The sequence below is a fragment of the Narcine bancroftii genome, chromosome 6, assembly GCF_036971445.1.
Source record: "Narcine bancroftii isolate sNarBan1 chromosome 6, sNarBan1.hap1, whole genome shotgun sequence".
NCBI lineage: Eukaryota > Metazoa > Chordata > Chondrichthyes > Torpediniformes > Narcinidae > Narcine > Narcine bancroftii.
Window position 1 is genome coordinate 243,415,812 of NC_091474.1, and position 14,311 is coordinate 243,430,122.

The following is a 14,311-nucleotide window of genomic DNA, read 5'->3' on the forward strand; positions in this document are numbered from 1 at the left end:
GTGTCTTTGGTTCATTGATTATTCAGGAATCTGATGGCGGAGGGGAAGAAGCTGTCCTTGTGCCGCTGAGGGCTCGTCTTTAGGCTCCCTGATGGTGGTAGAGTGAAGAGGGCCTGGCTTTTTTAGGACATCACCTCATGCAGATGTCCTTGATGGAGTGGAGTCTGGTGCCTGTGGTGTCACAGGCTGAGTCAACAACCCTCTGGAGTTTATTCTTGTCCTGAGAGTTGATGCCTCCATCCCAGGCAGTGATGGAACGAGCCAGGATGCTCTCCACAGTCCACCTGTAGTAGAAGTTTACAAGAGTCTTCAGTGACATACCAAATCTCCTCAGGCACCTCACAAAGTATGGCTGCTGGCGAGCCTTCTTCATGATTGCATCAACAGAGACTCCAGGACAAATCTTTGCAGATGTTGACACCCAGGAATTTGAAATTCTTGACCCTCTTCACTCCTGAGACCTTGATGAGCAATATTGACTAAATGATGTGATTCTAACAGGTATATAGGGACAGTGAATAAAACATAAAAGTCTGTAGATGCTCTGATTGTAGTAAAAACACAAAAATATTGGAGAACTCAGCAGGTTTCTCAGCATTCATAGGAGGTAAAGGTAGAGAAACCGACATTTTGGGTCTGAGCCTTCTTCAAGGTATTCCTTGGCAATGACCTTGATGAAGGCCTTAGGCCCGAAATGTCAGTTATATTTCTTTACCTCCTATGGACGCTGCAAGACCTGCTGAGTTCCTCTGTCATTTCTGCATTTTTATAAGGACTGAGAGCCCTGAGGGTAAGTATATAAATCTTTAGAAATGGTTGGTCAAGCTGATAGAATGGTTACTCAATGGTCCTGGGAGGGACATGGAGCTAAAAAATAGGGCAGTTATGTTGAAAATGTCTAAAACCCTTCTTCTTACATTGCCCCTACACCCAATTCTGGTCACTTCATTTCCGGAAGATGTCAAGGTTTGAGAGTATTCGCAGAAAAGATTTATATGTTCCAGAGTTGAGGGATCTCACTCGAAAAACAAGGGCATACTGACTAGAACACAGGTACTTGAGAGGAGATTTGATCCAGATGTACAACTTCATGATTGGTTTAGGTAGGATGAATGCCGGGAAATTGTTAACATTAATGAGTGGTTTAAGGATCAGGAAGCATAATGATAGAGTTATGGGCTAAGACAGATAGCAAAGGTTTTACGTAGATCATCTGGAACTTACAACCTCTTAGGTTGGCGGAAATACACAACTAAGGCTTTCAAATGAGCAATGGATAAGCAGTTGAGAGAAAATAATTTGTAGACATATTAAATTTAGACATACACCATGGTAGCAGGTATTTTGGCCCACAAGTCAGCGCCTCCCAATTTACCTACACCCCCCCCCCCCCCACCCCCTGTACACTTTGAATGTTGAGAGGAAACTGGAGCCCCTGGGGAAAATCCAGACATGGGGAGAACATTCAAACTCCTTACAGACAGCACAGGATTCAAACCCACGTCCCAATCACTGATGCTGTAAAGGCATTGCGCTGACCATTATACCAATCATGCCTCTGGGGAAAGTGCATGGAAATGAGACTAATGGCATTATTCTAACAGTAGCAAGATACCTTTCTGAATTATAATGATTCTGATTCTGTTTCCATGTGATTTTAAAATCACTTCCTAGTCAAAAGAGTATCTGGCTCATTGCCCCTGTGTCCTTCCTTTGGCTTGGCTTCGCGGGCGAACATTTATGGAGGGGTAATATCCACGTCAGCTGCAGGCTCGTTTGTGGCTGACAAGTCCGATGCGGGACAGGCAGACACGGTTGCAGTGGTTGCAAGGGAAAATTGGTTGGTTGGGGTTGGGTGTTGGGTTTTTCCTCCTTTGTCTTTTGTCAGTGAGGTGGGCTCTGCGGTCTTCTTCAAAAGAGGTTGCTGCCCGCTGAACTGTGAGGCGCCAAGATGCACGGTTTAAGGCGATATCAGCCCACTGGCGGTGGTCAATGTGGCAGGCACCAAGAGATTTCTTTAGGCAGTCCTTGTACCTCTTCTTTGGTGTACCTCTGTCTTGGTGGCCAGTGGAGAACTCACCATATAACACGATCTTGGGAAGGCGATGGTCCTCCATTCTGGAGACGTGACCTACCCAGTGCAGTAGGTCACGCCCCTGTGTAATGATTCAAAAGATGCTCACCAAATTTGAAGAATATTCCACTGACCTGTGAGGTAGGTAATTGTTAGCATGAGCGCATCTCCAGTCTCCATATACTGTCTAGCAATCTTGTATTTCCTCAGACAACACACACTAAGATTTCAAACAAGCCTTATTTAAAACTAGTTCACATAAAAATGCTGGAGAAACTCAGCAATTCATGCAGCATCTTTATGTAGCAAAGATAAGGATATATTAGTAATGTTTTGGGCCTGAGACCTTCATCAAGATATGAACTAAAAGCAGGCAGCTGTCTGTATAAAATGGTGGGGAGTGGGAGGGGCAGGGAGAAGAACACAGGGCCACAGGCAAAAGGTCCATGGTGGTGGAGTGCACAAGAGAAAAAAAGCTGAGGTCAAAGAGGGTGGAGGTAACTGCAGTAGAAGAGGTTAGCGAGGGATGTGGAGGGTAGGGGGGTCAGAAGGGAGCAGGGAGAGATGAGAAGGTCTGAGGTTAAGGGGGATGGGAAGAAAGGGGAAACTCTGGGAGACTTGGGGTGAGATGAAGGTGTCTGAGGGCTAGGGGGAGTGTGAAGAAAAGAGAAGATGGGGGTTAAGTAGAAAGAAGTGTGAGGGGATGAGGCAGTGGGATCCAGCAGTGGAGGAATCCAAGGTGTCAGCCTTACGGAGGTTGAGGTTGATGTAGGAACTGGCGATGGAGTCCACATGGACACCAGAACAAAGGTGGTCAGGACCAGAGTAAGTATCCCCGTCAGCAGAGATCCAAGGGGCTACAGCATGCCAGCAGTTAGGGCCACCAGTGGAGGCGACGGTGGCTCCAGAACTTGGGTGGCCAGGACAAGGGTCAGCAGTGGAGCCATGTATAATTGCTTAATTAAGTTAAGCTGTTGGTTCTTTAACAATGAGCTTTGATTGATTAAATGAGTTGGGTAGTTATGACAACAGTGCAACTGTACATGAATCAGTTGAAAGAACGGTTCCCACTACTTTTTTTCCATTTGGTTTCCTATTCAACTGCACTGATACACATGGAATTTATCGGTATGAAAAGGTTAAGAATTAGATGAAAGACAGGTGCTCCAACTCTGATGGATTGCCAGGGGAAAGATCACATTGAATTAACCTCTTTCTGCTCTCTCCACCTCAGTCCTTTAAAATAATAACTTGCACAATTTATAACTGGGTCTTTCAAAGAAAAATTGGTCAGATCTCCCATCAAGAACTGCCACCAGATAAGCTCGCCACTGAGCTATTCCTTAACATAGGCAGAGGTACAGCCTTCCATTCTTCAGGCTTTGCGACCTCCTCACCAAATTGGTAACCCATCTCACATTTTATTCCCAGCAAACAGTTAAGTGCCACAGAATGACTTGGAGAAAGGTACCAACTCTCCGTGTTATCATTATTCTGCTTTCCCTTAGCCACTACATTGTCTATGCAAATTATCCTGAGAATGCAAAAGGTGCCTCGTTATTGTATGTAATAAATATTCTTCCTGCCTTTATTCTCAGGTCCCCAGCCATTTCAGTCAGCACCAAGTAAAGTTCTGCAGTTGATTCAGGAGTAAAGCTCTTGTGCCTGAGAACTTGTCATCGTTATTGTATGTAATAAATATTCTTCCTGCCTTTATTCTCAGGTCCCCAGCCATTTCAGTCAGCACCAAGTAAAGTTCTGCAGTTGATTCAGGAGTAAAGCTCTTGTGCCTGAGAACTTGTCATTGTGGGTGTTGGTTAAGCCAACCTGGCACAACCTATTTGTGTATTTTGGCATAATGTGATAATTTACACTGTGGGATCTGGTGGATCTTATGTACTGTGTGGCTGCAGTAAGAATCTGTGCATTGTACACATTGCCATCTCACACTTACCTTTCTCTCCTGGTTTTTTCTAACTTGTCTTTCAAAACCATTATTTCCTTCTTGAGGGTGAGATGTTGTCCTTCTGCATCTCGAATCTCCTTCTTTAAGTTCCGGATCTCGGTAGCATGCAGGGTTTCCCGCTTTGCCAGCTCCTCCTCGTAGAAGACGGTCTTCTTCTCCAAATCGGCTTTAAGCTTTGCCACTTCCTGCTGATGTTCTGTACTGCTCACACCAGGGGATCGTCCAACATGCTTCTGCTGTTAACAGAAAATACTTGTAATAATATAACCATAAAAATGCCACCAGCTCAGCCCAATTAAGCCATTGAATCAGGTCATGGTCATTGAACTGATTATATGACTGAATTGGCCTTGACCCCGTTTTTCTACTTTTTCACTTTGTAGGTTATGTGTTATGAAAGAATTTACATTCCTTCCAACATTCACCAAACAATGAAAGTTTATTCAGCAATTTAATGGAACATAGAACATTACAACAGTACAGGCCCTTCAGCCCACAATGTTGTGCCAACCTATGTACATCTACTCAGCTCCAATCTAACCCCACCATACCCAATACCCATAATCTTACATCCATGTGCCTGTCTAAGAGTGTTTTGAACCAGCCTCCACCACCATGCCCAGCAATGCATTCCTTTTTTTGAATATTTTGTTTATGATTTTCCAAACTTAAACTCAACATTAACAACATGATTAGTGTCAATGTTAACTGTATCAGCATTGACTACAATTTACAATTGTCAATTCTATACAAAGTTCTCTGCAGAGTTCAAGCTCTTTCTGCCCCCTCCCTTTCCCCCCCCCCTCAACACCCTCAACATTTAAAACTTAACAAACCACAGTGACACACATTGATGACACTCCCAACAAAGGTGTGAAACATATATCAGAGGTTTGTGGGTTTGTCATGGCATGGTGACCAGAGCTCAGGCTGCTTTCTTTTCTTGACTTTACCTGGTTAGAATGGGATGCCCCTCCCCCTCCCATGACTGAGGAGTAGAAGGGGAAGGTAGGGCAGTGAGGCATGATGGTCCACACTATAGTGTGCTCCTATGGAATTGAAGTATGGTTGCCAAATTTTTTTATAAATGTCATATTTTTTTCTTAAGTTGTAAATAATTTTCTCCAGGGGAACACAGCTTTGCATTTCTGTGTTCCAGCACACAATGCTCAGGCAGGAGTCAGATTTCCAGGTAACCGTTATACACTTCCTGGCCACTGCCAATGTGATCATTACGAATTGGATTTGGAATTTGGACAGAATTATTGTAATTTTTATGTCCATTATGTTTCCCAACAGGAACAACTCGGGATCCTGCGGGAATTCTTTGCCTATAATTTTTCCTAGGACTTGACTGAGTTCCTCACCGTGGTACATGTCCAGGTTGCATGCACAAAGGTTCCTGTCTCAATGCCCCATCTGAAGCATTGGTCTGATAATTCTGGTTTGTATCTGTTCAATTTTTGTGGCATCAGGTACTGCTGGTGCAGAAAGTTGTTTTGTACCAACCTGTACCGCACTTTAATGATTGCAGTCATGCTGGTCTGACACAGGTCGGACCAGCACCGCTCATCAATCGTAATTCCTAAGTCCAACTCCCACCTCTGCCTTGATTTGTGAAGGCCTGGTTTAGGTCCTTCCACTTGGAGCAAGATGAGCCGAGATGAACTTCTGTGTATTCCTCATTTGAATAATGACCTCTATGTCACTACACGTTGGTAGGGCCATAGTTGGATCTAATTTGTCCTTCAGAAAAGATCTTATCTGGAGGTAGCAGTGGAATGTCTTATTTGATAAATCATATTTATGTCTGAGTTGTTCAAACGACATTAGCTGTCCCTGCTTGTCACAGTCCTCTACGCACCTGACGTCGTTATGATGCCGGGTGCCCAGGATCTTGTTACCTACCACCAATGGTTTTAATCTCTTTGGAGTCAGGGGCGTTTTTGGGGACAGCCCCACTTTGATTCCCAGATATTGGTTAATTTTATTCCAAATTAAGACAATTTGTTTTAGAATAGGCCTTCCTGTTTTCCCAGATAACAATTTAGCATTCCATTAATAAATAAAGTCCTCTGCTACCTTCTCACCTACCCCGTGCAGATCAATTTGTGCCCAGGATGGTACATCTTCCCCTTCAAAGAGTGAGGTGATGTATCTTGACTGGGCTGCCCAATAGTATTTCTTGAAGTCTGGCATTTGTAATCTGCCCAGACTGTAATCCCAGGTCAATTTTTCCATAGAGACCTTGGCTACCTTTCCATTCCATAGAAATGTTCTTACTTGTGAGAGCAAATTTTGGAAGAATTCCAGGGCAATACCACAGGCAGAGTCTGGAAGAGGTACTGGAGCCTTGGCAACACATTCATTTTAATAGAGTTGATCCTTCCCAATAAGGTTATGGGCAGGGTCATCCACCTATTTAAGTCCTCCTCAATTCTCTCAAGCAAGGCAGCATAATTTAGTTTATATAACTTATTCAAGTTATTGTCTATTCCGACACCTAGATATTTGATCCCATTTTGTGACCACTTTAAATAACTGTTTTCTTGACATTGACTGTAATCCCCCTTAGTAAGTGCATGATTTTGCTCTTGTTCCAATTAACCTTGTAGCTGAAGATCTCCCCATAGTCCCAGCAATGAATTCCTGGCACCTACCTCTCTGTGATACCTTTGACATCTTCCCTGCACTTTCCTCCACTCACCTTAAACAGATGGTGTACAGGTACACAATCCTTTATCTGGAACCCTTGGGGTTCCGAATTTCGGATTTTTCCAGATTTCGGAAAGCCCACCCAAATTGTGCTGCCGTATCCACTCCCATCCCCTTCCAGTCGCCCTGCCGTCTCCCCCAACCCCCCCTCTTGCGCCTGACTCGCGCTGCCGCCTCTCCCCACTTGCAGATTTTGGAGCTTTCTGGATTTTAGGTGTCCAGATAAAGGATCGTGTACCTGTATTACATCTGATATTTGTGTTGGCACCCATGGGAAAAGATGCTGGCTGTTCACCCTATCTAAGCCTATCATGAATGTATTCATTTCTCACCCTTCGTCGGTCTGAACACCTAGTCTTCCTTTATGAGACATATTCTTTAATTCAGGCAATGTCCTGGTAAATCTCCTCTGCACCTTCACTAAAGCATCTACATCCTTCCTGGTGACCAGAACTAAATGCAGTACTCCTGGTGTGGTTTTATAGAGCTGCAACATTACCTCACTGCTCTTGAACTCACTGCCCAACTAATGAAGGCCAGCCATATTATACACCTGTTTAATCACCCCATCAACGTATGAGGGACATATGGACCTGGTTCGCAAGATCTATCTGTTCCTCCACACTTTCAGTCCTGGACTGTCAGAACCTTAACCATCAGACTCCTGAACAAAAGACTCATTCAGAGCCATGTAAGGGCTGAAGAATATTTATACTTCTGTAATTGCACAGTTTGTTTGCAGTTCTTACTTTCTTTCTTTGAGTACATCTTACAGTTACTGGTAATTAGAATTCTGCCTGACCCACAGGATAAATAATCTGAAGGTGGGTTGTATGTGATGTTATGAACTTTGTAAAGAAATCTGCCATTAACCACATACTCTGCTTTCAAGTATCACTTCACACTTATCTGGATTAAAATCCATATTCGGATTGAACTCCAAAAGGTGACTCTTGTAGATGTCTCCATAAGTTTCATCAGTATTATACTTTTAGTGTTCACATGGTGAATGCAGTAGCATTCAATGGACAATGGGGTGATTTATTTGGTGATGACAACCTGCTCACCAGTCATATCACAGAATCTTTTACATCATAACATTTGGTTGAACAGTACAGCAGTACAGAGCTAAATACAAATGCCACAGATGCTGGAACTTTGAGCAAACAAAGAACTGATGGAAGAACTCAGCCGGTCAGAAATGACAGCAATACATGATAAAGGGCCTTGACCCAAAACATTTCTCTCTGCGGATTCTATCTGAGCTGCTGAGATCCTTTGGCAATTCTTTGTTTGCAACAGTATAGAGTTAGCCTAGTTTATACAGTGCCCCTCCATAATGTTTGGGACAAATACATTTTTTTCTTTATTTGCCCCTGTGCTTCAGTTTTAAATTGGTAATCAAACAATTCACATATGATTAAAATACACATTTATTCCAGATTTTATTTAAGGTTATTTGTATACATTTTGTTTTGGCCATGGAAAAATTACTGCACTTTTTATACATAGTCCCATCATTTCAGGGGACCATAATATTTGGGACCTAGCAATTAAAGTAGCCATGTTTAGTACTTTGTTGCATATCAGAATCAGGATTTATTGTCATGAACAAGTCATGAAAAAATTTGGTGTTTTGCGGCAGCGTCACAGAGCAAACGTTCACATTATAACCATCTTACAACATTCCTATAAAAAATAAAGTAACAATAACAAGGCCCGAAAAGTCAGGCAGTGCCTTTGTTCATTGATCATTCAGGAATCTGATGGCAGTGGGGAAGAAGCTGTCCTTGTGCCGCTGAGGGCTCATCTTTAGGCTCCTGTACCTTTTCCCTGATGGTAGCAGAGTGAAGGGGGCATGGCCTGGGTGGTGGAGGTCTTTGAGGATAAGACACCGCCTCGTAGATGTCCTCGATGGAATTACATCTGTTGCTTGTGATGTTGATGGCTGAGTAAACAACCCTCTGTAGTTTATTCTTAACCTAAGAGTTGGTGCCTCCATACCAGGCAGTGATGCAACCAGCCAGAATGCTCTCCACGGTACAGCTGAGGAAGTTTACCAGAGTCTTCGGTGCCGTACTGAATCTCCTTAAACACCTCACAAAGTATAGACGCCGGCAAGCCTTCTTCATGATTGCATCAACACAGAGACTTCAAGACAGATCGATGGAGATGTTCACACCCAGAAATTTGAAGTTCTTGATCCTTTCCACTACCGAGCCCTTGATGAGCACTGGGTTTGTGTTCCCCTAACTTCCTTCTGATGTCCACAATCATCTCCTTATTTTTGCTGATATTGAGCACAAGATTGCTGTTGATACATCATTCAACGAGCTGGTCCATCTCCCTCCTGTACGCTTCCTCATTGCCATCTGTGATTCTGCTGACGACTGTGGTGTCATCGGCAAACTTGCAGATGGCATTGAAATTGTGCCTGGACACAGTCATGGGTGTATAATGAGTAGAGCAGTGGGCTAAGCATGCATTCTTGGAGTGTGCTTGTGTTATGGGTTACATTATATTTTATATTATATATAAATATGTTTTTAAAGAGGTAGATTATGGGGGGGCGGTTTAGTGTACGTCACTTCACAAACAGACATTAAAATTTCACAAAAGATATCTCATTTGAAATGCAAGAGCTATGCATAAGCAGAGACTCCACGTCCACAGTAACTTTACAGAAATTTTGAAGAAGGCCTATGGAGACTTCACAAGTAGGTGTTAATTGGACTGAAGTTGTGGAATAAATGAACTATTGTCTTTAAAGCAACAGATGACCAGCAATCTGTCTGGTGCAGTTTGCTGTTCTAAGAGGGGCCATGTGGTTTTGCAAACAGAGAGAGAGAAAAAAGATGTGATTCTTTGGAGAGAGGAGGTAGAAGGCAGCATGGCAACATGACAAACTGGCAGGCTTGTTGAAAACCCCATTTTGAAGACGGGTTGTGAGTTCTGAGTTCAGCCTGTTCAAAACTCTTGTAGTCCTTACAAGAGGAAATGGCTGGCTAGAATGTTTCTCCTGAAATAAGTTCCAGAGGAACTCTGTGGAGACCTGGAAGAAGATGTTGTCATTTGGAAAACCCATGATGGCGCAAGTTTCCTCAGCAAGACACTGAAGTTCTGATTGGAGGAAATCAGTTTGTGTGTGTCCAATGAGCAACGAATCTCTCTCTGAAACCAACTAGAACCTTCCTGAGCGGTAACCATTTAGCTTCAAGCACCAGAGCCTGGTGAAAATTCATAACTGTTAAATTCTGTGCACGGTATAAGAATTGCCTGATACCGGTGAACTTGGAGAAGTGACAAGCGAATGATTGGAATATTAAAGCAAAGAACTTTCCTGAATATATACATATTAAATACACGTGAACTTAGAATTAGAAGGGGGTTAAGTTAGGTTAAGTTAATAGTAATAAGTTAAAGTTTGATCTTGTTTTTATGTTTAAAGAAAATTAAAAGCAAGTTTTGTTTAAGTAACCATTTGTCTTGGTGAGTTTCTAATGCGACTGGGTTTTGGGGTCCTCTGGACTCGTATCAGCCTGGTGTTGATGATCAGTATGGAGGAGATGTTGTTTCCAATTGTACTGACTGTGGTCTTCCACTGAGAAAACCAAGAATCCAGTTGCAGAGTGGAGTACAGAAACCTAAAGTTTGTAGCTTCTTGACCAGCACTGAGGGAATAGTGGTATTGAAGGCTGAGCTGTAGTCAGTGAAGAGCAGCCATATACTCTTTTCGAGGTGATCCAGAGATGAGTGGAGAGCCAGCGATATTGCATCTACTGTGGAGCAATTGTAACGATAGGCGTATTGCAGTGGGTCCAGAATCACATCTTTAGGTATGTGTTAATTTTGGCCATGACCAATTTCTCAAAGCATTTCATCACAGTAGAAGTTAGTGCTACTGTGCAGTAGTCATTGAGGCAGCCCACACTACTCTTCTTTGGTACCCGGATAATTGAGGCCTTTTTGAAGATGATGAGAACTTCTGGCTGCCATAATGAGAGGATGAAAACCGGCTGGTTGGTTGGTATAGATTTACAGTACCCTGTCAGATACATTGTCAGGGCCTGATGCCTTGTGAGGGTTCACCCTCTTAAATGATGTTCTGATATCACCCTTAGAGACAGATATTACAGGGTCCTCAGCCTTTTCAGAGATTCTAATAGGCATTGTTCCTTGCATACAAATGATTGCTTGAAGTTTCATAGACATCACCAGATGCTGAGTATCTTCTCTGGTGATGCTCCACCAGGCCTCTACTGCAGCCATCTTCAGGTCTTGCTTGTTTCGGGGCTTGTCCCATTATATTTTCTCTTCAGCATATGGAAGGCATACTCAATTGAATTTAGATTGGGTGACTGACTTGGATATTCAAGAATTTTCTAGTGTTTAGCTTTGAAAAACTCCTTTGTTGCTTAGCAGTATGGTTGGGATCATTGTCTTGCTATAGGATGAAGTGCCATCCAATGAGTTTGGAAGCATATGCTCAAACTTGAGCATGTAGCAGGGTCGCTACGCTTATAGCTCAAGGTTGAAAGAATACTCCAAGGGAGTATAATCCCTGCAGCTTTGCCTTTTATCGGCAACTTGCCGTGTCACCAGCGGGGCATGGTTTGAGCGAGGCTGGCTGCTGATTGATTGTCCTGGATGCACAGGCCCAGATTGGACCCTCTGCGATCCACTGGTGTGATTGGCCGATTCAACCGCTATTCCTGCGGCCTATGTGAGCAGGCATCTCATTCTGCGTGCTGTCTACCTGATCGTCGTGTTCAACGACTGTTTTCTCTGTCGGCCCATAGAGTGGGTCATGGGCTGCAACACAACCCTCTCCCCAAGAACCGGTGATCGAGACACTGACTTTTGTTGGCTGACCCCTGCACCATGGAGTCAGGTGAGTAACTAGCTGGTTAACATCCAAATGGGCTGTTTTCAGCTGGTCAAGCATGAAGGTCTCCTCCTTGCTGCCAATGTCCAACATGCAGGTAAAGCCATTGTGTCTGACGATGCAATATGGCCCTCATAGGGGCGTTGAAGTGGTGGCTGGTGGACCCCGCATCAGATGAAAACGTAGTGACAGTCTGCAAAGATTTTTGGGGTAAACGTGCTGGCTTGCCCGTAAGCTCTAGGCTTAATTGGGGCTAGTGAGTCCAGGCACTTGCCCAGTCGAGACAATCTAGCCACCGGTAGCTCCCCCATGTCCTCAGAAGCCGCCAAGAATCCGGGATAACCAGGGACACGCCATAGACCATCTTGGCAGAGAATGCATTGAGATCCCCTTTCGGGGTGGTGCGGATGGTTAGCAGGACCCAAGGGAGTATGTTGGCCCAGTTCGGTCCGGTGAGTTGAGCCATCAGAGCTGTCTTCAGATGCCTGTGGAACCTCTTCACCAGCCCATTGACCTGCGGGTGGTATGCTGTGGTGTGGTAGAGTTGAGTCCCCAGGGCACTTGCTAAGGTGGTCCACAGGCTGGAAGTGAATTGGGCCCCCCGTCAGATGTAAAGTGTTTGGGGACCCTGAAACATGCCACCCAGGTGTTCAGTAATGCCCGTAAATTTCTCTCTGGAAATTTCAGGTAGCAGCACCACTTCTGGCCACCTAGTCATCGGTCGACCTTGGTCAATAAAAAACGTGCACATCTGGATACAGGTAGGGGCCCCACAATGTCTATGTGCATGTGGCTGAAATAGCAGCGTACTGTTTCAAAAGGATGTGGATGGGTTTAATGTGGACCTTGGATGCCTGGCACTGAGTGCATATTTTGGCCCACTGAGTGACCTCTTTATAGAGGCCGTGCTAGACATTCCTGTTGGCTACCATTCTAATAACAGGGTGAGCCAAATTGTGGACCAAATCGAAAACTCGCCTCCTCCATGTGGCCGAAATGACGGGCCACAGTTGCCAGTCGAGGTGTTGCAGAGCAGTGTGCGGTTACCTGGGGCGATCTGGATGTCCTCCAGTAGCAGGCCGTTAAGTGCTGTCCGGTATGCTGGTACATCAGGGTCAGCTTGCTGCGCATCTGCCAGGGCCGCATAGTCAATACCTGGGATGGGGTCATGCACTGCTAGGATATCCGGATGGCATAGGGCATCGGCTACCACATTGGACTTGCCAGCGATATAGTCAATGTCCGTCGAAAATTCAGATATGTAGGACAGGTGCTGCTATTGCATGGCTGACCACGGGTCTGACACCATGTTGAAAACAGAGATAAGTGGTTTGTGGTCTGTGTAAATTTTGAACTTCCTGCCCTCCAGGAAGTAACGGAAATGCTGAATTGCCACGTATAATGCTAACAGCTCCCTATCAAAAGCACTGTACTTGAGCTCTGATGGCCTGCCGCTGTCCGTTAACCAGTTGTTCAAGTACACCTCTGTGCTGGAGGCATCTACCATGAGGGCGGTCAGGGCATCTGTTCTGGGATGCACGAGGTTGGCTTTGGCCAGGGCATCTTTGGTTGCTTGGAAAGTCTCAGTTGCCTGCAGTGTCCATTGAATGTCTTTCCTGGGCCCTACCACGAGGGGGAATAAAGGGCTCATGATGTGGGCTGCTGTAGGTATAAAGCGATGATAAAAATTTACCATACCTGCAAACTCTTGCAGGTCCTTCATGGTCATTGCTCTGGGGAAAGAATGAATAGCATTTGGTGGGTAACAGCCTGGCCCAATGTTGGTTAATGCAATAGCCCAGGAAATCAATGGTCTCTCGACCAAACTGGCACTTGGCTGGATTGATGGTTAAACCAAACTCACTTAGCATCGAGAACAATGGTCTTAGTGAGTGGCTTACTTTGTGCGGGTGTGGCTGGCTATTAAAATGTCATTGAGATAGATGAAGGCAAACTGCGTCCATCAACCTTTGGAAAGTCTGAGCCACATTTTTCAGTCTGAATGGCATGCGGAGGAATTCAAATCCAAAGGGGGTTATGATGGCAGGTTTGGGAATGTCATTGGGATGGACTGGGATCTGATGATAACCCCTGATGTGGTCTACCTTAGAGAATATCCGTGCCCCTTGCAGATTAGCGGTGAAGTCCTCGATATGGGGCACGGGATATCTGTCGGGCGTGGTGGCCTCGTTAAGACAGTGATAGTCCCCGCATGGCCACCAACCTCCAGCTGCTTTAGGTACCAGATGGAGGGGGGAGGCCCATGGGCTATTGGAGTGCTGTACAATGCCGAGTTCTCTAGCCAGATTGAGTTTCTCGTGGGGGGGGGTGGGGGGGAGAAGATGTTTGGGTTCTGCCGAGTTGAAATGGAGCGTAGTGATAGAGGGGAATTCTGCTAAGACTTGAGCGAATTCTTTCTTGGTAGTACTCACCGAGTGTAGATGGGGTTAGTAAGTTCAGTGCCATCAAGTGTGAGTGTCTGAAATGTCCAGGTGCATACTAGCCGACGCCTCTTAATGTCCACCAGTAGCGAGTTGGCTCTCAGGAAATCAGCATCAGTAATGGTTGTTGTACGGCCGCCACTGTAAGCTTCCAGGCGAACTGTCTGCCCCCAAAGCAGAGGGGAATTGTACGGGTGCCAAATGTCCAAATATTGGAGCCATTTGCTACT

The 14,311-nt window shown here is 44.8% G+C and overlaps 1 protein-coding gene and 1 long non-coding RNA gene across 16 annotated transcripts in view; one reads left to right on the forward strand and one right to left on the reverse strand.

Annotated features, from left to right (window-relative positions):
- The window catches only part of LOC138737196 (serine/threonine-protein kinase MRCK alpha-like), a 653,014-nt gene that overhangs the window by 135,619 nt on the left and 503,084 nt on the right, over nt 1-14,311 (reverse strand). For 8 of the 11 annotated variants that reach the window (XM_069887843.1, XM_069887841.1, XM_069887836.1 and 5 more), the window contains one exon: nt 4,029-4,276. In XM_069887843.1, coding sequence (XP_069743944.1) covers nt 4,029-4,276 — 248 coding nt within the window. The remainder of the gene's footprint in view (nt 1-4,028; nt 4,277-14,311) is intronic. The other 3 variants (XM_069887840.1, XM_069887837.1, XM_069887847.1) reach the window with 1 other exon arrangement.
- Nucleotides 1-14,311, forward strand: part of LOC138737198 (uncharacterized) — a 93,029-nt gene that overhangs the window by 62,315 nt on the left and 16,403 nt on the right. The window contains exon 5 of one of the 5 annotated variants that reach the window (XR_011340827.1): nt 5,340-5,488. The exons of 2 other annotated variants lie outside the window; for them this stretch is intronic. This is a non-coding gene — a long non-coding RNA (uncharacterized lncRNA). Of the gene's footprint in view, nt 1-3,672; nt 3,725-5,339; nt 5,489-14,311 lie in introns of those variants that run through there. 2 more of the 5 variants (XR_011340828.1, XR_011340829.1) reach the window with 2 other exon arrangements.